Source organism: Vicia villosa, linkage group LG2 (genome assembly GCF_029867415.1).
Source record: "Vicia villosa cultivar HV-30 ecotype Madison, WI linkage group LG2, Vvil1.0, whole genome shotgun sequence".
Taxonomy (NCBI): domain Eukaryota; kingdom Viridiplantae; phylum Streptophyta; class Magnoliopsida; order Fabales; family Fabaceae; genus Vicia; species Vicia villosa.
Genome location: NC_081181.1, coordinates 25,922,334 through 25,946,703, shown reverse-complemented (window position 1 = coordinate 25,946,703; position 24,370 = coordinate 25,922,334). Strand labels below are relative to the sequence as shown.

The following is a 24,370-nucleotide window of genomic DNA, read 5'->3' as shown; positions in this document are numbered from 1 at the left end:
ATTCAATTCGACTGATCGAAATGTCATTGCTTCACTATACAAGCGTCAGATTTCGAAGCAAAAGAACATTGATCATTCATATGAAACACAATCATCACACTAATTGAATTGATAAAATAAAAGGCATATCAAATATATTATCGTTGCATCTGAATTATTCATATCATATATGAAATTGATCAATCACTTTTGCGTAACTTATGGATGATCGATGTATCGCTGCTTCACCATACAAAAGTCAGATTCCAAAGCATAGTCAACATCGAATCATCCAAATCGTACACAACATGATGTCAAAAACCAATTTTCTTTATTATTTAATTATTATATGTTTTAATCAAATTAATACACAAATTACATAAAACAAACACTTATCTGATTCATGGTTTCGTAAGTGGCTCTGATACCACTAAAGGAAAATTGTGATACAAGGCGCAGAGGAAAACAAAAATTTTCCTTTAGTTGATCCTGACGAATGAACTTGATCAGTGATAAGATAATTACCTCTTATGGTGATTAACAATTTTGATGCAAAAAACGGAGGATTGATCACGAGTGTTGATGGAGAACAACCTTCAGTCTCAGTGCTAGCTGCTACGAATGAAGGCTTTGAATGAGAGAGAAATACGGTCAGGGTTCCACAAACCTAATTTCATCAAGTAACAAAGCTTATGCACAAGGGTTGTATTTATAGAACCACTTGTGTGGGCTGCAAGCTAAAAAGTCTAACTTAAGTGCACCACATAATAATGATAATAATAATAATAATAATAATAATAATAATAATAATAATAATATAATAATAATAATAATAATATAATAACTATTATTATAATAAACATATTTTATTAGTATTATATTTTATAACAATTATAAAATAATAATAATAATATTAACTATTATTATATTATATGATGTTCCATATTTCACTTAAGTGTATTGTATCTTATGGTGTTTCATAATTCTCTCATGTATATTGTATTTTACGGTGTTTCTTATTTATTCTATCTCTCATCAATCTGTCCTTATGTGTGTGATTTTGTAGGTTCTCGTGACGTTGATAATCATATTAAATCATGTATTTAACATAATAAACAGCGAGTGGTATCTAGCAACACATCACTGCTACTCAAGTCACGAAAATGTCATGTGATCTGAAAAAATCTTTTCGTGATAATGTTTGTGTGTACATTTACCCTTTTGCCCTCGTGTCTATATTGAACACAAGGCATAGACCGTGTCAACCTTGTCCAGTTCAATATTAGACCCTTAGACATTTATCTTGTTACGCAGGATGGACAAATTCCATCTATATCACTCATGTTCCTCAACATGCTTTGTGGAGTACCCATCAATTTTCTTTATGGTCATCCAGTTATATCAGCTATAAAGTACTCAAATATACATCTAGGATCGATAATGGTTTCAGGTCGAAGGGTGATATACACCACTATCACTATGAGAATAACTTATGACACTTTGCATAACATTCTATGCAGTACTCATAGCGGATCAATCCGATATAAAATTAATCCTAATATTCATACATATGTTAAGACTTGATAACTCTTTATCCATGATCCATGAGATGAAATCATCAGTCTATCCACATAATAGTCTCAATGCTTTAATGTTATCACACTTCACAAGAAAGCTCGACTACATATACTTTAAGAATAGTTTCCTTATATTTAATGAGATCTCATGATTAAGTCACACTTAACATTTCATTAAACGCATTAGCTATTCTAGAGACTTTATTATTTTGAAAAAACAAACATAATAAAGAAATCCCTTTTAACAGAGAGAAAAATACATGCAAGATTAGTACTCTGACGCTTAAGATAGTATTTGAGATGTGGAACTATCATAAGAGTGAATGAGTCAATACTCGGATGTAACGCACAATCACACTTATATTGGAGAGATAGTTAGAATCATTCTCGATTGATTCGACGTGGGACACAGAGGACTATCAAAACTGTCGAGACCATCATATGCAACTCAAGATGGTGAGGGGGGTTAATGTTCCAGAGCGGATGTCCACTTGTATGTCAATTAATGGAATGTTTTGCTCAGATTGGACCGATCTTATTAGACATTTGCCCACCTCGAAACATGATATATTTAACGCTATTTTAAATATTATATAAAACACATTGTAACAACCAATACAATACATAGTACATTTCGTAATATTAATATAGAAATTCAAAAGAAAAAAACTTCATGTGGGGGCATTATCTTGAATCATGTAAAGTTTAAGCCATGGTGCAAACGAATGAAAAGGCTTGAAATACCATGTACAAAAAGGTCCAGTCACTTCTTAGCAGCTATATAAATCAGTATAGTTAAAGGAGTCAAGCAGAACTGATGTGCAAAGAAAAATATGTACCCTGAATTGTGGCTCTAAAATAAAATTTCATATATTTATGTATTGTGCATCACACTCAGCAAACGCGCTGCGGCTAATGCTTTTGTTTGATGGGTCCAGGAACAACTAATCACATAACATGCATAATAAGTGGTATCCAGAATCTTTGACAAGACAAAGTTGTACGAGAATGATAGGCCCCAAGAGCAATTTTCCCTCCTAAAGACGCAGTGTTGTCTACATCGTGGCTTGGCATTGGCGCAGAAACAATTGAAATCCTTTCTCTAAGCTGTGTCAGTATATGTTTAGCCGAAAATTATGACAATCAATATTCCATTTCCATTGAAAAATAAATGGGTTATTGTGTGGCAGAAGGTGAAGGTAGTCCCTTAGCGTGTTGACTTTCCATCTCAAGAACCATCAAAGATTTTTGCCTCTGATATCGGTTTCTCTTGGCGGCTAATGCTGCAAATTAAACAACAAAAAGGTCAACAGATAACACAACGATTATAACATGAAAGAATAAGAGATATATTTCTATATAAATATAACAATTCTGATGCATCTCCTTTGTGCCCAAAACCAGACAACATGAGCATGGACAAACGAAATGGAGATTGTCCTACTACATGAGACACCGATACCAAGTTGAAAAAGACAAAATTGGAAAGAAACAATGTTTGCAAACCAAAATTAGCATTAGTACAGTCGATCAGCTTGGTAAAGAGATGAAATTATGTTTCTCATTAGTTTTTTATTCCATGTCAGAATATGAGAGGGGGGATATTTCATTAGTTATAGGTAGAGCAATCCAAAAAATGAATTTTAAGTGAAGCAATTAAAAAGACATGGAGCTAAAAGGCCTTCCAAAACATGATTTTTTAACATAAGAATGTGCTCAAGGAGAAACTTGGACTTATCCTCAGTTTGAAATGAAAGACCAGAGACTCATGTATTTCTTGAGAACCGAGGTGGCCAATTCAAAAACAACGTATTTTTATCTCTTAAAGGAAGTATATGCTCGATATTTTGCAGGAAACAGACAAACTTTGATGTAAACCTACCGGTGTTCCCGTCGAGTAAAATCACATGATGGCTTTCTAAGAGAAAAGTGCTAAGGTTTACATGCCTCTTTACCAGAGATTAGTCGGGAAGTTGATTTACATGGCGCACACTAGGCAAGATTTAGTATATGTAATCAGTGTTATGATAAAAATCAACTATTTGTATTGCTCATAATTTTCTTCAGCAGCATGACATGATAAACAAATTGAGATAAACTGGCATTTCATCAAAGAGACACGGGAAAGTGGATTGATAACTAGTCTAAATAGCTTCTGAAATCAGCAGAGCTTACCAATTAAAAAAAAACGTCCAACTTATTTGCAAGCTGAGAATGATAGATATCAATTCATCAGCTTGAGGGAAATGTAGTAAATATGATCTTATATTTTGTTATTATCTGTACAGATCGTATTCAGCCAATTAATTAGGCTTGTTTGGTATATAGTATTCTATTTAAACAATTTAGTAATTGTACTTCCATTAAGTTTTTGAAATAAAATTCAGAAAATTGTTTTCCAATTCCATATTAATCTTCTTGAAATCATAATTACCTGTCAATTCATGAGGCAGAGCAAAATCATAATCATTCCTTCTCCTCCTGATATAGATATAGACCAGCAGTAGTATTAAACAGAAAACAAAAAGACTAGACACGCCTATAGCAACTTTTCCCTCAGTAGATAATCTACCATCCTTCCAAAACATAGGACAAGCTGGCAGAGATGGTACCCCGCACAAACCTTTGTTGCTGGAGAGGCTACAAAAAAACACAACAAATTGAAGACCACATAGATTATTTTCTCATTGAAATACTTAAGTAGGTACATCATAACCTGGTAATTTGTGGATATACTACATTACTATTTTTATACCTCAGTAAACCCTAGGATCATACAACTACTATTCAAAAACTCCCCAGCATCTGTGTAAAGCTAACAAGTTTGCAATGGAAATCATTTCATCTGTTCATTTTATAAAATGGTTCAGTAAAACAAGGGAAAAATCACAACTATTGCATCATATTGAAGGTGAATTAATGTTGATGATTTTTCAAAGCATGCAGTATATAAAAATAACTAAACTAGAATATCCTTATTCCAAAATTGGTAGTACAACTACAAAGCTGAAGAAACAACTAACAATGGAAGGAGATAGAAGGATATTTGCATAAGATGTTGAGGCTAAGTTTAGCATTAAATGTTGATGACAGATGATACCATGAGCCTAGGAGGGTGCGGCACTAATAGCAACTTATTTTGGACAAGTGCATACCAACAGAAAATTTCACACAAACACAAGAAAAACATACAGGACCTATTAACATACAGAAGATAAGTCACCAGATATTTCAGTAAGAAGACATTACGTAGAAGCAGACATAGTAAAGCTGTCAGATTAAAGTGACATACTCAATGGCTCCACCATGCACACCAATAGAATATAGTTCATCCGGCACCTGTCCTTCCAATAAGTTACCATTCAATAGCCTGCCAAGACAAAATGAATTAAAAAACAGAGCAAAGCAAAACTTGTGAGGATAAAAAGAAAATCTGTTTAAGACTCACTAGAGCTTAAGGGCAATCTACTAATTCGCCTCTACAATATCTGTACACTTAGAACGGTCTGTGTCTTTAATAGAAACAAACAGAATGATAAACTGAAACTGATGGAATCTTTTACAAACTCGGAGGACATTCTCTATACAATGTGAATGAAACAACAGTACAACACTCCCTCCATCCCAAAAACAAGTGTCTTTTTAGCAAAGAAATAATGTCTCAACAAGAATTTTATTTTAGCAATGTAACATTGATTCTTTTATTTCATGTATACCCCAAAATTAATAGTGTTCAATACTTCCGGGTCAGTATATTTCACTAAATACTTATGACAAATGACAATGGTCAATGCCCAATAGGTAACAAAGATAATTTTTTAAACTTGTTCACAGATATATTCATTTATTGTTTTTCTTGATTTATATGAAAAACCCTTGAGAAACTCATATTATAGGATGAAGGGAGTAAATGAGAATAGATGGAGATGAATCTCTTTGCAAAATGAAGGAATAATAAACGATAATCTTGGAATTGTGAATACCCGCTATTGAGATGAGAACGAGTTCTCAATACTCAGTCCCTACAGTTTCCAAATTCCAACTACTCACTTATCCCAGCGGTCATCACTTCCTTTATAACCCCCTCACTTCCTTTCCTACTCTCCAACCCCCAAAGTGCCGCATGTCCATTTGTTTTTGTTATAATTTCCCCTCTCTCTTCTAATCATTTAACTTCTATACCCTCTGCACTTTGTCATATGCCTAACAATACCTCCCCCAATCAAAGACGGATCTATGTGTTATTAATTGATAGTATAATAAATAAGTAAAAAGTCTAAAACACGTTTAAAATATAAAGACAGATTAAGAGCAATTTCTAAATGTACATGCCTAACAATACCGCCCCCAATCAGAGACGGATCTATGTGCGAGTTGATGTATTTACATTTTTAAATGTACAATGCTATGATTTTTGAAATCTTCAATTTTTTGTTTACTGATAACGATGTCTTTATTTAATCGATTATGTATCTTTGTATTCTTTGTATAAATATTATTATTTATAGTATATGAATTTACCCCCACTAATCAAAAATTTCGGATCCATCACTGCTCCCAATAAAATTCACCTTGTACTCAAGGTAAATGGGATGAACTACAGAAATATTAATTGTCCTGTGTCCCATAACTTGAATTCTTGAAGAAGGATGACCAAGCTATGTGTGAAATCGAAGAACTTCCACAGGGTCGAATGCTCTGCTTTGGATGTGAAATTTTTGGCCAAAAAATAGGGCTTGCCTGCTTCAGTAATAAGCGATTGGTATGTATATTAATTTATTTGTCTCAAATTATAACACTAGGGCATTAGTTTGTAAACTTGCTGATACTCCTTTAGATCCAAATGAAAAACTTATGCTAAATCAAGAGCAGCCCTACTCAAACCAACGAACATAACAGAGAATGGAGGGAAAATTGAATTACTCCCTTCCTTGTCAAATATAAGCAATAAAAAAATAACATTTGGTGGTCTTAAATATAAGCAAATTTTAGCTAACTAAGTCTACCATATGTAATGCTATTGTACCTAAATCAACTCTTTTACTTTTGTGGAACGAGTTTCCGTGAAGGGCAATTTAGATAATACAACCACATTTTTAATACTTCAAGAATAATAATAAATAAAAAAGAACTATTTTTCTAATTTTTATTCATTAATCTGAATCTTAATTAACTCTTAAGGTGACATTTTAACCAAACCTGCAGTCGTTACTTACACAAGCTGCAAACTTGAAGAAGCTATACTATCTGGAATTGAGCCTGTTAATTGATTGTTGGACAAGTCCCTACAGTATAAATCACAAATGAAATACGTAAAATACCACATAATTTACACCATAATACTTCCACAAACTATATTTTTGTTAAAGAGTGGCTCCATATTTTACACATACAAAAAAAAACATACAAAATGTGGATATATTTTATTCAATTATATATATTTTGGTCTTCTATTTATAAATGAATAAAAAATCAAATGTATCATTCAATTTAAATTTTATGCCATGAAATTGTGCCTTAAAATGACAACAAATTGGTTCCTAGAGAATGAAATGATATTTAATTATCAACCACATACCAAACTGAAAATTCTATTAAGTGGAGGATGATAGGTATGGTAAGGTTTATGTGAGAAAAAGACAAAAGGGCAAGGAGAGAGAGCAGAATCTTTTATAGTGGGTGCTGCACATGGGCCTGCCAGCTGGCAGTAGATGAATGGAGAATAATTCCTAGGTTTTAGTATTTAATGATTGGCTGCAGCAATCATTAGGGTACGCAGAAATTAGTAGTGGATATACCACATGGGAGAGACTAGGCCTCTCTAAGAGCCTCCATTCTCTTTCTATCTTTTCTGCATTTTTCTACAGCTTTCTACTTTTATTTGTAACCCTAGATCCCATTTGAACTCTAGAGAACTTCAAATAAAAGTCAGTCTTTCTTATATTATTCTGTTTCTGTTATTTTCCCTATTTAGATATTAAATTGATCCTATCAGAGGATTGATGTCATATGGCATGTTCCTTTTAAAAAAAACATAATGAAAGAAATATCTTATGAAATGCGAATTATCATAAAGGAAAGAACAGGTAAACATAATATGAACTAATCCTATGAAGGACTCCAATCAGTAGAGATTTGTGAAGCATTTTGAGTATAATCTAAGAGAACCCTGAACTTACAAGTGTATCAAGGATTTTTGACCGAGGCCAGACGGTACTTCACCCACCAACAAATTAGAGCTCAAGTTCCTATAGAAATAGTTAAAATAGAAATTAGCAGATAATAGAAACCAATATAAATGTGGCTGAAGTTTGCCTAGGAAAATGTATGTTGAATGCATAATCTTAACGAATTACAATCTACTGATATGTATATGGACAACTGGATAAAAAATGAGGTTTTTGTGCGGAGAAATATAATCTTAAAAATTATGATCTACTACATGTGCATATGGACGTCAGGAAACAAGTTGAGGTCAACATGCATGGCATAGTGCCGAGAAACCCTTGAATATTCAAGGAGTTATAACGGTGATTGATGGTTAAGGATGGAAACAAGTTGTAATTATTGTGCTCACTCCTCGAGTATAATGCAGAAAAGTGTTAGTTATATCATGATTTTGTCAGTAAATACTTGAGCCATCATAATAAAAGACGAGTCTAATTGAAAGCATAAAAAGATTATTATTTCAAAATGATTAAGTCATTCTCTTCTGGATATTGTTGTAAAATATTGTAAGTGAACTTAGAACTGTATGAGTTTATGGTTATAGCAAGGCACACCAAGTTGACTGATTCAGAGTCACTCAAGCACATATCATGAGTCTAACAAAAAGGGTTAGGAGTCTGAAACGAAGGTCAAGTTCTGTCACCAAATTTTCCAAACTGACTGTTGGTGCTGTCCATCTGCCCTTACTAATGTACTGTTTCAACTTCAAATAAAACACCACTCATGATCAAACCATTATCCGCAACCCGTGAACCAGCAATCCACACGACCAAAGTGATATATGTCCCAAAGATTCATTCATAAACCCAGCTGTGTGATAAAATCAATTTCAGCAATTCCAAGTCATGAACCAACAATTCCAGGTCGTGATTCTCAAAAGAGAAAAGTGTTGCCTACATATTCGGGTCATGACACTTGAATCAAGCCGAATGATCAAATCGTTCTTTTTAATCTTATTTCTTACAGTGTTACGTGCTCCCAAGTTTTAAAGATGGCTGAGTTTTATGTGTTCTGTTTCATCTCAACTTATGTTCTGTGTATGCTCCGTTCCTAGTTCTGTTGTGTTCTTTGCATTTCCACGCTCGCCGATCAGCTGTGTTGGTTACATTGGGATGATGATCAAAACAATTTAGCATGTAATATTACTTGTGTTTCTTTCCCACTATTGAGTTTGAAATAGTTCTTTTACTCCCACTAAAGCATGTCCCTAATAAGTTCTGTTTTTGTCAGTTTATTAAATTCCTCTTGCCATTAGAAGGTTTATGCGCCTGAGATAGTAAGAGGATAAGGACTGCAACATTGAAATATAGTTCTCTGATACAGAATATTTTCTTAATCAACATTTTGAATTTTTTTTATTAGGTAAGCTTGTGAGCCTGTGGAAGCTTTGTGAATGCTCTCGGGTTTGACTATGTTACTTCATACGGAAGAAACTAGGATAATGTTAAATATGTTTGGATCTCACTCAAAAAGCTAGCTCAAAGGGTGAGGTTGCTCTAACGTATTTATATGTTCAATAGCCCGGAAATCTAAGCAATGTGGGACTTCAAACAAACTCCAACAAAACAAATACATATTCAACACCCATCATGATGCCTAGCGTGGACCTGGGTCAAATGCCCACATTGCAGTCCTTAACCCGGCTCTAATACCATGTTAAGAAAATGTGGTTGGGCCTAACTCAACCATACAAAATTGGCTTGTAGGATGAGGATTGCCCCCACTTATAAGCATATGTTCAGGCTATATATTGTCTGAGGCTATATATTGTCTGATATGGGACTTTTAAAAAGATACAAAATAATAATAACAGACCAGGACCACTGCTAGAGCATATAAAATGTAGTACATTACAATCCAAATCAAGGGGAAATTTTAAGACCTGGGCCTATTAGCATACGACCACATATTACATGTTAACCTCAAAATATCCAAGCTACATGATGAGAAATATTACTAGCATATGAAAAACATTTGACTACTGATACTTACAGGCTTACCAAGTCCGACAAAAGACTAATCTGGTCGCTAATGAACCCTTTCAAGCCTTGACTGCCCAGATCTCTGGAATGAAAAATGAAATAAAAATAAATTAAAAATTGTTGTCAAAACAAGAAACAAATTGTAATTACCATTTCTTATTTACCATTTAGAAATCTAATTATGCATTGTGGGATGGGAAATAAACCCGTGTTCATTACCTGCCGAAGTTTTTTGGAAAAAGAGTGCTGCTGATAAGCCCCAAAGGTGTTTGCAGAAAAGGAAAATAAATTTTGTAGTTTTGTACAAAAAAGAATCAGAAACCTTTGTGATATAATGCTATAACAGCAGGATATCACGGGTGTTTTAGATTTACCCACCACCAGTTAAAACATGGAACCTACCCCACCAGTTAACCTTATATAAAAAGTTTGGCAAGTCAATTATTAAGTGAGATTCCTTACACACATAGCACTACTAAGTATCTTTCATAAAACCAATCAAAAACTTGAATGCATAAATTAGGAGAATACAAAAGGAATGCTTACATTTGACTTATGACAAGAGCAGTATTATCCTTACTCATGCGGCAGGTAACTCCCTCCCAAGCATCCCAATTAGTAGGAGCACAAGGATCGCCATTCCAACCCATTCTTTCAGGAACCCGAAGAGAATCCTTCAATGCTTTCATGGCAATCACTGCACCCAAAAATTTAAATTATCTTTTTCTTAAAAACAAAAACCATCACTTCGCATACCACAATTCCTGTGTGATTGCTAATCAGTCAACAAATTTTTGACTACTTCTTCCCTTTCCCATCATTCACATCAGTAAATAAGAATTATTACCCAAAAAATTGAAGGAATAAAAGATGAAAGGAACTCATTAATATCTAAATAATCGATAACTATATTTGCATGAAATTCATAATTATAACTCCCAAACCAAATTTCCATTAACACACAATTGATGACATCAATTCACAGTCACACACGCACAATTATTAACAAGTTACCAAAAGAAGAAAACAAATACAGTATCAGAATAAGTTTGGGCAACAAAGTTTCTAAATCTGCATAAACATATAAAAATGGAAAGAAATTGTCAAAATATAGGGAAAGAATAATTCCTCTCCAAATATAATCAACAAAGATGACACACCTTGTTGAGGAACGGTAGAAGGATCGGCCGGGACCAAAGCATAATTCTCAATCCCAGAAATGATAGGTGCACCCACAACTCCAACTAGCTTGATACTCAAGGAGCTGCTACTCAAATTCTTCACCATGTGATGCCAAGTAAACGCAGCTAAACCTCCCACTTGCTTGTAAATATCCACTCTTGTCAGATTGTCACCATTGATGTACACATCAAACACCCTCTCTCCAGCCTTCCTCACCTTATCCTCGATCTCAGCAAAATGCAGCCACACAAGGTAATCCAATTTAGCATCAACGTTCAGTTCATACTCCAACACGCCACCGCCCTCCTCGGCAGTCTCGGCTGTAGTTGCTGCAGTTTGGTACAGCTTGATCGGGAAGTAATTGGGCTTCTGATCAGCTCCCGCAACACTACTCCTGGTGGATACTGCAACAACCTTGTTCCGGCCGGTTCGATAATCCAAATCGGACTGCCACGACCTCCCGAAGCTGTCCGCATCGTTTGTGAAGCCCGGACCCCACTGATTAGAGCCGCAAGAGAGTCGACCATAGTTAACAAGTATGGTACGATTGTTGGCAACGGAAGCGGAATCGTAAGAAGCGGGATCGACGGGAAAGAGCTCAAGCGAGGAAACGACGGGAGGATCGGTGGCGAAGCTGTAGAAGCAGATTAGGGCTTGGTCTTGGAAGGAAGCGAATAGGTCAGCATAGGCTCCGTCACGAGCGAGGGATTGAGGCCAGGGAGAACGCCAGGAGAAGACGACGGTGCCAGAGACGGAGACGTCGAAGGAAGGAGGGTGAGACTTGCCGTCGTAGTTGTCGTAGACAACGAAGGTGCGGAGGAGGTAGCGGGAGGAGGTGGAGAGTAAAGGGAGAGTGTAGCAATTCTTCTTGCCGGAGGAAATAGGGAAGAAGCGGAGAGTTTTTTCGTGGTGGTGGTGGAAGCGGAGAGGCTCAGAGACGATACCGGTAGTTCCGCCGGTGAAGAAACGGTCGGAGAGCCAGGTAGTGTTGAAGGAGTCGGTGGAGTTTGTTGGAGTGCCACAGTCAATGTGGTAGGAAATACCTGCGATGAGAATGAGTTAGTTAGTTAGTTAGTTAGTTAGTTAGTTAGTTAGAGAGGAGAGTGAATCTGGAGGTGGTTGCTTACCGTATGGGAGAGCGGTGGAAACTGTGATGAGTATGGAGGAGAAGAAGAGAAAGAAGGGGAGAGTCATAGTCATTGTTTGTTTGTGTGGGTTTAGTTGGGATGGGGAGTGTGGTTTAGGAGACATAAAGGGTAAGTGGGTGAATGGGGACCAAGTTATAAAAGAGAAGCTGACAAGTGGGTGATGTAATAAAATGGAGTAAAGACTTCACGGGGAAGGAAGATGGACTTGGAAATTGGAAAGGAGTAGTTTGATTTGATTCTCTTTACTTTGGCAGCTTCTGCTGCTTGATATTTGCCGTGAGAAGAGGAGAAGAAAGAATGCAAAATGGACTTATCTGATTTCAACTCTCGTCTCGTCTCGTCTCCACTATGATGAGCTGGAATCTTTCGTCGTTGAAGATTGCACTTGGACACGTGAATCACCGTTTTATTAGCACACTTATTTTTTAATCCATTTCAACCTCGGCTCATCAATTTTTTTTACTTTTCTTTGATAAGTGAAAAAAACTAAATTATTTAAGAAATAAAATCCCACCAAGAAGAGTGGTAATTTTTATAGGAAATTCGGTAAAAGTATAAAATATTTGAATAGTTAACACAAACATTCCCTTCTATAAAAGTATGAAATATTTGAATTTGTCATTTCTTAGTGAAAATTTCTTTAATGTTGTGGAGAATTGTGGCATAGTGATTGTTCTGGACTGGCAGAGGATATTCTGGCAGTTTTCTAGCACGTAGGCCTCCAATTGGATTTGGCCTAATTAGGAGACCAGGACCCAGCGCTGAAGGCTATAAATACCTTCTTTCACTAGAGGGTCAGGTATTCATTCTCTACTTCTTAAACCCTCGCTCTCTCTGATAGCTTTTGACTTTAGCATCGGAGAACCTTGCAGGTACCCCTCCCCCCACCTTGTTCATCAAGCCAGATCCAGCTGCCGTGACGATCCATTCTGATCAGGTAAGATCAGTGATGTTAAACATTAATTGACTATGAGATAAGCTTCATAGCAGAGGTGGAGTTAGAATAACACATCAAGTATTTGATGTCAAGCTCCCAGGCCATACGCAAATCATGCTATAGTGTCATCAGCTCAACGTGAAGGATGGTGGAATAACCAATATTATCGACAAAATTGTGAACCCAAGCACCATTAGCATTTCAAATCAATCCACCAAAACTCGAGCCTACTGCCATTAACATTCAAAATCATATCACTAACTTTGTGTGTTTTTCACATGATCGTTCTCATTGGATGAGACACATTATGCTTGAAAAAACATTTAGCTAATGATTAGCATAATTCATTGTGATGAGTTTCAAAGTATATGAAGATGTCACTCTATTAACAAGACACAATTTGTTCTTATCGCGCCACAATTATCAGCAAGCAGCCAAAAAGATAGAGACATCATTAATGTCATGTCTAATACAGTCATATAAACTATCTCTTTGGAAGAATATTGGGTCCAATAAGCCAATACATTTCTAAAAGCGAGTAGCAAATTCACAGTCTATCAGACAGTGTAGATTCGTCTTAGCATTCTGATTACATCTAGGACAAAGATTTGTCTAGAGCATACCACGATACCACAACATCGATCTCGTAGGAATAGACTTTTGAAAAGCGATCCAAAGGAAGAATTTCACCTTGTTAGGAGCAAGAATATGTCACACTCAGTTCCAAGAATTATTGTTTGTTGTATTCTGAACAGGTTCAAGTCTATATATATATATATATATATATATATATATATATATATATATATATATGTTAGACGATGACAACTTATCTACAGGAGGGATGAATAGATCCCCAAGGTAAAATTTCCCTTTTTAAAATCTGTTTTTGAAACATGTAAAAACTATGGCAAGCGGAAGATTTAGCCTAGATCGAACAAGTCGTCTAAACCAAACCTGATTATTGGAAACTCATATATGAGCAATACCGTAGGGAATGTCACTACAAAAAAAAAGGTCATCTGCCATGTCCAGAAAACCGCGGCAATATGCAAAATGAATTTAGGAGGTGAAGATGAATTTAGGGTTTGGAGGAGGTGAGGCAACAAACGTGAAGTTGTATATATTGTATTTACCTTTTCAATTTTTTTTACTTTTTTAATCTAAAAAAAAAATTAGAAAAGAAAATACTTATGAGAGGGAAACTATAAAAAAGAGGGAAATTCTGGCGGGGTATATTTTTTTGGGCTTGGGCCACAGTTTTAAGTGAAAATTATAAGGTCGCAGTTTTTCTTTGCAGCTTAAAATATCTCTAGTTTCTTAACCGTGGAAATTGAAGGAAAAGCCACTGTTTCACACTTTGGATTCAATTTTTCAAAACATATGTCTACGATTTGAAAACCCTGGCCAAAGCATGTATGTGGCAACAGTTTTTGAGCTGTGGAAAATTTTAGCGTGGCCGTAGGCCCAAAATGTTGTAGTGTGTATAATAATGATAAGTAACTAATACACCAAGTTTTCAAATAATCATTTTAATAGGATCACTACGGTTGCTATTTCTAATGAAATTAATGAGAAAAACGTTAACTAGCAAATTGTCGAACACTTGACGTGTAATCGATTTTTCAGATTTTCCTTTTGAGTTTGTTGATATCAATTACCACTTACAATCAAATGGATTGTAATGTAATTGTACATATTCCATAATTCTCTAGACCGGGTGCACAAGTCGGACATACCGAGCAATACTAAGAGGTTGTCGCAACCGAGTTTGTACTAAAGCATCTGGGGTCGGAAGACGGGATGGTAGCCCGGAGCTATCATGACCGGTTCGGAAACAGAAAGGACAAAGGTCATAAAACGTTACAGGCCATTGATGAGTCGGTTACAAGGGAAGAATACGGACGTTACGAAATTTATGAAACAGTTACGACAATTACGACGGTTACGAGGCAACTTAATGATCATTAAGTTCGAGGAACACTATATAAGGGGCTCCCACCCGTGGGATAAGCAAGACCATCATCTTGGGGGCACACATTTCACAATCGTGCTACCCAAATCCCCCAATCCACTCAACATTTTTCTTTGAGGCCTGCACCGAGGAAGAAGATGCCTCGAACTCCTTTGTGACCTCATCGGATTCACTTCCGGGAGGTAATCAAAAGTGTTCTGCATGAACATTTGGCGCCCACCGTGGGGCCCTAGTAAAATTGTCCTGGGCCTCAAGTTCATTCTCATCGTATAAGTTTGTTTTTCTCTATCACAATGAAGATGCGCTGGATTTTTAACAATCACACTATTTCAAGATGCAGATCACGGTGTTAAACAACATCATCAACACACATAGCTATCAACGCTAACGAGTCCAGGTGTATTTTCGAGATCGTGATCTAAAGATCGCCACATGGAAATAGGGAGAAGGAAGGACTTCAATTCAGGTCATCAGAGGAGCTGTCACCTTGTGGCGGCATCTGCAGATGCCGATTCTAAATTCATCAACTTATACCTGTTTGAAGCAACAAGGCATCCATCAAAACACTTATGTGAGGGTAACGATGAATCCCGCCTTGGGATGGCCAAAATATATAATAAAAAAGGGTTAATAGTAGTTTACCCCCTTGTAATATGAGCGTATTTCGGTTTACTTCCCACCGTTGCCAAAGGCAGGTTTTGGCAACGATTTTTTTGAAAAAACCGTTGCCAAAAGGTAGGGAGGGTGGAAAAGCAAAATTTGCTAATAGGGGATGAACTACTATTAACCCTAAAAAAAGGGGGCCAGAATCTGTCACACAATTTAGTAAAAAAAAGTACTATTTTATATAGACTGGTGGATCACCAGCAAGAAGTTGCTCTAACATTTATAAGATGATGCTCATTCATCCTCTATTTGAGAGATTTCCTCATGCATTATAAGATTTTGGTAACACTTGATGCTACAAATATGAGTAGCAATCACTGAATGGCGGCGGCATTCATGTCGGGAGATAAGTCATTTTTGCACATTGCATTGTTTATAATTAACGTATTTGTTCAGGGGACAATAAACTATGATGATGGTTCTGCTAGGATTTTTACCGGGGGCTCTGCCAAATTTGATTATGATTGATTAATAGTGTGTTTGTATACCTCTTAAAAGTATTGTATGTGTTCAAGTTATTAATCGACATCGTTATTCACAATTCTCAGAGGACGTGCTTGCGTATCCCGGGTAATGGGCATACAGTTAGAGGAGCATTCTAAAGGAGCACATAACGATCTTGAACTCGGCTCCATAATTTCCAGTGTTTGGTTGTTTTACGGTTTCGATATTGTTGCGGTAGTTACCAATTGTACTATAGTGGTTGTTTTCATGCCATCCCTGAGGAAGTTATTTAATAATACTATAACAGTCTCTTAGAAAATTAATATCAGTCGTAACTTCTATCATCTATCAATGCGTATACCATACACGTTGGCAGTAGAAATTTAGACACCTAATAGAAGCATACAACACTGAGTTTGAGGTGGAACAGGATTATTACCAAAGGGTGTCAGGGACATTCTCGCCAAAACTGCCCTGGTTGGGAAGAGGGAAACACTTGCATCCACCGTAGCGGAACATTCTGACGAATTACAGAAGATTTGGTATCCGACAGTGTGCCGACAGTTTTGTGCATCTAAGATTAGTTTAAACACACTTCATAATGTTCCTGATATGATTTAACACACTTTGCTGGATTTATTTTGTAGCAGTTGTAGTGTGTTGGTTCAGTTACTCAAATAAAGGATCCAAAAGGTATCGTAGCTCACAGACATCTTTCCTACCGTGTTTATTGATAAGTTGAGTTTTGCTACTACCATAAACTAGGGTTTTACTCAAAGAGATGAAGATAAAATTTAAGAAAATAGAAACATATTTTAATTCAGCATGCTGTAAGAAGAGGCAGCAGCACCTTAAATACAAAGCATAACATATGGGCCTTGGACAATAATATGGTTGAGCCCATTTGGAGGAAATATAATAAAACATAAACTTAAAAATTAAAAGCTTAGTCCATAATATAATCTTGCTGCCATATGGGCTTCTTCACAATTCTGTTGGGCCTATCACTACTATCCATCCCAATGAGAACCTTGTCCTCAAGGTTAGAGAAATTTCTTGGAGGAACCGGCCCACTGCAAGGCCCAATGTCACTTGGTGGAGGAAAATTAGGGTTAGCCGCGGTTAAGGGATCCAGCTGTATTGTGGGGAAAGAGGCAGCAGCATGCGTGTCAGTTTGATGGGAAAGCGGAGAAGAACGTTGGAGATCCAACGGTGGAAAAGGGAAAGGCGTGTATGGGTAAGTGTGGCAGTGTTTTTCAAATTGTGTCTTGGGTAGTGTGGCATTAATTTGGGTAGATGGTTTACAGCTGGACGCACATGGGGGTGTTGGGTTGGAAAGTGGTGAAAGTGGAAAAGTTGGGGACACGTTTGCGTGGGAAAGGGGACTAGAAAAGGATCCAATGTGGTTAGACGGTCCCAATTTCAGATTAGATGCATCTGACGGTTGAGCAAGAATGGAGGTCTCTAGAGATTTCTGACTAGGAGGATTTTGAACAGATGCACGTGATGGGTACTTTAAAGAGTCTTTGAAACATTTGGTACGTTATTCACTTCAGAGAGTTTCGAAACATCAGTTTTTGGAACAACTTCCTCTCTCACCATCGATGAAGATGTTTCCACAACCTTTGAGTCCAGATTTCTTTTCCTTCCCACATTTGTTTCTTGTATCCTATCCTTATCTGAAACCAAAACAGTAACCTCATCCCCATCGTCCTCATCTCGCATGTTATCTGGTATAGGAATAGGGATAGCCTTTGGGTATTGTGCGTGAAAAAATCTCAACTAGGAGACATGAAAGACTGGGTGGATCTTAAATGAAGGTGGTAGTTGCAACTCGTAGGCGATGGCACCGATTTTGCGCAGAACAGGGAATGGACCGAAATACCTCTTGGAGAGCTTCTGAGATGTCCGTCGATGAATAGAGGTTTGTCTATATGGCTGAAGTCGCAACAAAACAAGATCTCCTGGGATGAAGGTACACTCATTTTGTTTTTTATTTGCCTGTTCTTTCATAACCTTTTGGTTGCGGTTCAGGTTTAGCTTCAGTTTATTAAGGATATTTTGTCTCTATTGCAGCGTTGAATCAAGTAAAGGGAGAGGTGAGAACCCTTTGACATAATCCTTAATCGCTGGTGGTGGACGACCATAAAGGGCTTCGAAAGGCGTCATTTTGATCGATGAGTGTAAGCAGGAGTTATGCCAAAATTCAGCAAGGTGAAGATATTTGAACCATTGTCGTGGATTGTCGCTTGTGAAGCACCGCAGGTACGTTTCTAAACATCTGTTAACAACTTCGATTTGGCCATCCGTCTCAGGGTGATAAGCTATACTGTGTTTCAGGGTTGTACCTTGCACTCGAAAAAGCTCCTTCCAGAAAGCGCTCAAGAAAATTCGATCTCAGTCAGAAACTATCGTTTTTGGTATGTCGTGAAGTCTACATACCTCAACCGAGAATCGTCTTGCTAGATCGACCATGGAGAACTTGGATGGCAACGCAATGAAGTGGGCAAACTTTGTTAATCTGTCACAAACAACCCAAATGACGGTGTGACCGAAGGATGTGGGAAGATGAGTAATAGAATCCATGGACAAATCTTCCCAAACCTGTGTTGGTATTTCCAGAGGTTGTAACAACCCTTGTTTCTTTGTCGGCAGGTATTTGTTATGCTGACAAGAAGGACAACATTGCATAAATTTCTTAACGTCTCTAGAAAGACCCGGCCAAAGGAAGGTAGCAGAGATGCGAGACAAGGTTGGCTTAAAACCCGAATGACCAGCTGTTGGGGTGTTGTGGTATTCCTTGAGGATTGTGGCTCTGAAGTCCAGATCATCAGGTAAAAATATTCGATCCTTAAAGTATAATAATCCTTGTCTAAAATAGAAAAGTAATTTCATCTTTGGGTTGTTTTGGCACTTACTAATCAGATCTTTCCCTTGTTTGTTGTTTGCATAGTAATGTTGAAGTTGTGAGAGGAATGTCGGGACTGTGGATGAGATAACAAACATGAGGAAATGCTCTTCTGTATGCCTCCTGCTTAGAGCATCAGCTACATTGTTTGTTTTACCAGGTTTGTAAAAAATTTCAAAACTGAAACCTTGTAGTTTTGCTGTCCATTTTTGTTGCTCTGGTGTTTGGATCGTTTGTACTAGCAAATTCTTGAGGCTCTTTTGATCAGTAAAAATATGAAAATGTCTTCCAATAAGGTACTGACGCCATTTTTTTACTGCTTCAGTTATTGCGTACATTTCACGAACATAGAAAGAGGCGGCCTGCAAACGAGGGCACATCTTCTTGCTGAAAAACGCTAAGGGGTGACCAGATTGAGAAAGAACAACACCAATGGCTACTGCGGACGCATCGGTCTCTACAATAAAGATCTTGCTGAAGTTTGGGAGAACAAGCACTGGAGTTTTAGTCATAATTTGTTTTAAACTTGTAAAAGCATTCTCAGCTTCTGTATTCCATGTAAACTTAATGGAACGTAGTAAATCGGTGAGTGGAGCAGCGAGTGTGGCGTAGTGGCGGACAAAACATCTGTAAAAACCAGTGAGGCCCAAAAATCCCCTTGAAGGATAGAAAAACACTTAGAAAGGGGGGGTTTAAATAAGTGTAGTCTAAAAACTTGAACGATAAAAACAATTTGCACAGTTATTTTTATCCTGGTTCGTTGTTAACTAAACTACTCCAGTCCACCCCCACGGAGTGATTTACCTCACCTGAGGATTTAATCCACTAATCGCAACAGATTACAATGGTTTTCCACTTAGTCCGCGACTAAGTCTTCTAGAGTATCCTGATCACAACCTGATCACTCCAGGAACAAATGCTTAGACACAAGCTAAGACTTTCTTAGAGTATCCTGACCACCACGTGATCACTCTAATTACAACTGCTTAGACACAAGCTAGGACTTCCTAGAGTATCCTGATCAACACTTGATCACTCTAGTTACTTACAAATGAATGTAATCAAATAAGAGTTTTACAATGCTTCTGAAAAGCTATAATCACAACAGTGATATTTCTCTTAACGTTTAAGCTTAATCTCACTAATATATTACAACAGCAATGTAGTGAGCTTTAATGAAGATGAAGTTTCTGAGCTTTGAGTTTGAACAGTGTTTCAGCAAGTTAATTGTTAGCAAATCGTCAACCTTGCTTCTCATCAGAACTTCATATTTATAGGCACTTGAGAAGATGACCGTTGGGAGCATTTAATGCTTTGCGTATTTCGTACAGCATTGCATTTAATGTTTCACGCTTTTGTCAACTACCTCGAGCCTTGTTCACGCTGTGTCTACTGACGTTGCCTTTAATAGCTTCCAACGTTCCTTTTGTCAGTCAGCGTAGCCTGCCACCTGTACTTTCTTCTGATCTGAAGTTTGTGTATACAACGTTTGAATATCATCAGAGTCAAACAGCTTGGTGCATAACATCTTCTTGTCTTCTGACCTTGAAGTGCTTCTGAGCGTGATACCATGAGAACTTCAGTGCTTCTGCTTCTGATCTCAAGTTCTTCTGATGCTTCCATAGACCCATGTTCTGATTCTGCCTTGACCATCTTCTGATGTCTTGCCAGACCATGTTCTGATGTTGCATGCTGAACCTTCTGAGACAAAGCTTCTGAGCGCTGATTTGTGCATACTCTTTATATATTTCCTGAAAGGGAAATTGCAATGTATTAGAGTACCACATTATCTCACACAAAATTCATATCCTTGTTATCATCAAAACTAAGAATATTGATCAGAACAAATCTTGTTCTAACAATCTCCCCCTTTTTGATGATGACAAAAACATATATAAATGATATGAATTTGCGATCAAAAAGAGCAGACGGCTAAAGACAAATTACACAGCTATAGCATAAGCATGTGAATATGTCTCCCCCTGAGATTAACAATCTCCCCCTGAAATTAATACTAGAAGAATTTTATAAATAAAAGACTTCCCTGAGTATTTCAGTAGAGACGTTCACAGTGCTTGATCTTCAGAACATTCATGACTTCTGATTTCTGCTTCCATAGGACAGCTTCAGAACTTGAATTTCTTTAGATCCTCAGAACATTCACAGCTTCTGATTCCTGCTTCCATCGGACAGCTTCAGAACTTGAATTTCTTTGATCTTCAGAACATTCCCAGCTTCTGATTCTTGCTTCCATCGGACAGCTTCAGAACTTGAATTCCTTTGATCTTCAGAACATTCACAACTTCTGACTCTTGCTTCCAGCGGATAGCTTCAGAGCTTGAATTTCTTCTTACATTACTTCATGCTAGATTGTATCAGAACATTGTTGAATGTACCAGAGCTTCATCAGAGCATCTCTACATCCTGAAATGTTACAGAACAAAACTAAACGACAAAAGTCAGCATGAATGAATCAGAACATAAAATATGTTTCAGAACACATAATATGTATCAGAGCCATATAAGCCATATAGAATGTATCAGAACAAATAGACATTCAGAATCAAATCATATTCCATCATCAGAATATCTGAACATTCTTCCTTCTTGCTTCTGATTCTGAAGCTTCATAGCACTCAGCTTGCTTCAAGAATCCAAGAACTTGATTCATCTTGTTGCTCCTTATGTTGATCTTGAATCTTCGATTCCTGCAACAACACAACTTAAAGCATAGAACTTTGCAAGTTCTGTTAGTAATGTAACCGATTAAATCAAATCATTTATCACATATTTCTCCCCCTTTTTGTCATATCATCAAAAACATAAAGGATTCAGATAAAAACAAAAAGAAACACACGGAAGAAAAGGATGATTTTTATTGAAGTTCAAACAGACAAGTACAGAAGTACACGAAGAGAAGGAAGACAAGATGCACAAAAACAGATGCAGCAAAAGCAAAAACAAAACAACTAAGACTCAATCTAAGATGACCCTAGCCTTGACAAGATCTTGGCCAGCATCTCTTGAACCCCATTGTTGTGCTCATTCTGCTTCTCTATGAAAGCTCTAAACTCAGCATTGACTGAGCTTTGCTCATCCTGGTTCTTCTGAAGAACTTCCAGAGTCCTTGCAAGACGGGAAGGTTCATCATAAGAAGCTTCACAGCTTCTATCCACAGGGATGGCATTCTGATCCGTGGCTTCCATAGTCAGATCATTTACAGGATTTTCCTCAACAGGAATGGTTTCATCAACATGATCTTCAGCATCTGCTTCTTGCATAGAAATATCTTCATATTCTGCAGCCGGAATCTCAGAATCTCCATTCTCAAGTGCCTGAAGAATGGCAGCTAGATTCCTGGGGGCAGAAGGACCTTCAACTTCTGGTGGGTCAACAAATTTTAGAATGACCAAGCTTGGGTCTTCCTTAGAAGGGTTTTCCCTCAGAAAGTTAAAGAGGGTCTTGAAATCCCCAAGTAGAACAGGATATTGAGGTATCCAGACCACAATCTCCCTGCAAGGGTTGGCTTCCAATGCAGCAGTCAGTCTTGCTTCTTCCAATTCATCCACAAACTGCTTCTCCTCAGCAGCAACACAATTTCTGAGAGGATTGTAGTATATACCATTATCACCCTCCAGAAGGTAACCAGGGTAACCAGGGGCAGCAGCCACTAGTCTTTTCTGTACTCCCATTGCTTCTACTTGAAAATCCTTGCGAAATCTTTTCCAGAGATTTCTTGTAGAAACATCATCCAGACCATTTAGAAAGGCATCCTTCAGAAGGTCTAGACTGCTAATCACCTCATGTCTTAAAAGTTCCAGGTAGGTATAGGGTTCAGGTTCAGGCGGATTGAAGGTGAATTTGTAGTCAGGGTAGAGAAGACAGTAGGGTTTGGATTTTCTGGTAGGTAAGGGATGGGATATAGAAGATGGAGGTGCGATGGATGAGGAAGAAGGGATATCTGAGAGAATGATTGATGAGGATGGAATATCATAAAGGATAGGTTGAGAAGAGGATGGGGTATTTGTAAAGGGAATTGGTGAGAAAGATTTATCAGAAGGAGTTGGGGGAAGAATACTTAGAGGTGTGGGGTTTAGAATGGCAGAGGAGAAAGATGGTGGAGAAAGATTTGGTAAAGTGAAGTTTACTATTGGTTCAGATGGAGGTGATTGGAGAGATGGTTTAGGGACAGAAGGAGGTGGAGTAAAAACCTGCCTAGAGATTTGTACAGAAGAAGAAGATCTGGTTCTGCGAAAGGAATCTCTGATCCTTTTCTCCCTTCATTCTTCAGAGTCCACCTTGTCAGGATCATAGGTGACTCTCAACTTCTTGGCTTTCTTAACCTCATCTTCTCGGGCTTTTCTTTTTAGCCTAGCCTTTAGTTCCTTCTGATCCTTCTTCAGAAGATCAGCCTTGGACGGAAGTACTCTGCCACGGATCCAAGCAGGATCAATATCTGATTGCTTCCTAACACAATCTTCCAGGTAAAGCTTGACAACCTGATGCAGTTCCTTTTGAAACAAGGAGGCAAAACCTTCAACAGCAACTCTTCTTGACAGGATGTCAGGAAAGCTTGTGCACACAGAAGGTACATTTTGAATGAGTTCCAGTCTGAACAAATCCACACCATTGAAAATGGGACCTTGAACTACTCCAAGTAAATGGGACGCATTGAGTTTTCTGATGGAGTCCAGCACTTTGCTTTCAATCAGAATGTCTGAAATCATTCTTCCAAAAGGAATATTCGTTTTTGGAATATGAGGGTACTTCGCCCTTTCGTCTTCTCTTGACTCAAAGATAGAAGTCTTCAGATTCTCAAACAGAATATGAGAGATGTTGATCTCAGTCTTTTTGCCAATGCAGAAAAGAGTATACTTGTGATCTGGACTGATGTAGGAGGAGGAGAGCATCCTCTTTCTATGGTGAAGGGAACCCAGAATAATCTCAGCCCATACTTTATAAAACGACCTTAAGGTGCCCGTGTTATTAGAGTCAATTCCAAAGGTCAGAGAGATTTGTTGTTCAACTTTAGACCAGTCAACTGTTGCATGTCGAAAACCAGACCAACCTTCTTCATCATTCAGATTGTACAGCTTCCTGATGAGCTTTTCAGTGATAACCACTTCATGCCCTAGCACGAATGAAATGATGGCAGTTGGGGTAACCGTTGCATGTACCCAGAAATCCTTCACAAGTTCAGGATAAATTGGACCAACCAATCTATCAAGATATTTAGACCATCCTTGCTCAAAGATTCTTGCATCACACTTAAAGCCATTTGCTTTTAGGTTGTTGATGTCCACAGCAGATTCACATAGAACTTCCAGTTCTTCCGTGGGTATTA

General features: G+C 37.5%; 1 protein-coding gene across 3 annotated transcripts; it reads right to left on the bottom strand.

The window, feature by feature from the left end:
- Nucleotides 1-2,272: 2,272 nt before the first annotated feature.
- Nucleotides 2,273-12,457, bottom strand: LOC131649715 (receptor-like protein 4). Of its 3 annotated transcripts, none has more exons than XM_058919472.1 (9): nt 12,076-12,456; nt 10,927-11,991; nt 10,313-10,463; nt 9,777-9,848; nt 7,736-7,804; nt 6,773-6,841; nt 4,849-4,926; nt 3,991-4,196; nt 2,273-2,839 (listed from the first exon to the last, which is right to left on the bottom strand). In XM_058919472.1, the coding sequence occupies exons 1-9, from the start codon at nt 12,197-12,199 to the stop codon at nt 2,733-2,735; spliced, it is 1,941 nt and encodes a 646-aa protein (XP_058775455.1). In that variant the 5' UTR covers nt 12,200-12,456; the 3' UTR covers nt 2,273-2,732. The 3 variants fall into 3 exon arrangements, 2 of the variants coding, with proteins under 2 accessions (XP_058775455.1, XP_058775456.1); XR_009298258.1 differs by lacking the exon at nt 2,273-2,839 and adding an exon at nt 4,312-4,401 and having other exon boundaries at nt 4,156-4,196; nt 12,076-12,457; XM_058919473.1 differs by lacking the exons at nt 2,273-2,839; nt 3,991-4,196 and having other exon boundaries at nt 4,869-4,926; nt 6,756-6,841; nt 12,076-12,457.
- Between the last annotated feature and the right edge of the window lie 11,913 nt (nt 12,458-24,370).

Excerpts from the sequence above, each read along its gene's own strand:
- LOC131649715 (XM_058919472.1), bottom strand. The coding sequence starts at position 12,199 with ATGTCTCCTAAACCACACTCCCCATCCCAACTAAACCCACACAAACAA. Across the intron at positions 10,464-10,926 it reads TTCTACCGTTCCTCAACAAG|TGATTGCCATGAAAGCATTG; the intron begins GTGTGTCATCTT and ends TTTTGGGTGCAG. Across the intron at positions 4,927-6,772 it reads TCTTCAAGTTTGCAGCTTGT|GCTATTGAATGGTAACTTAT; the intron begins GTAAGTAACGAC and ends TTGTCTTGGCAG.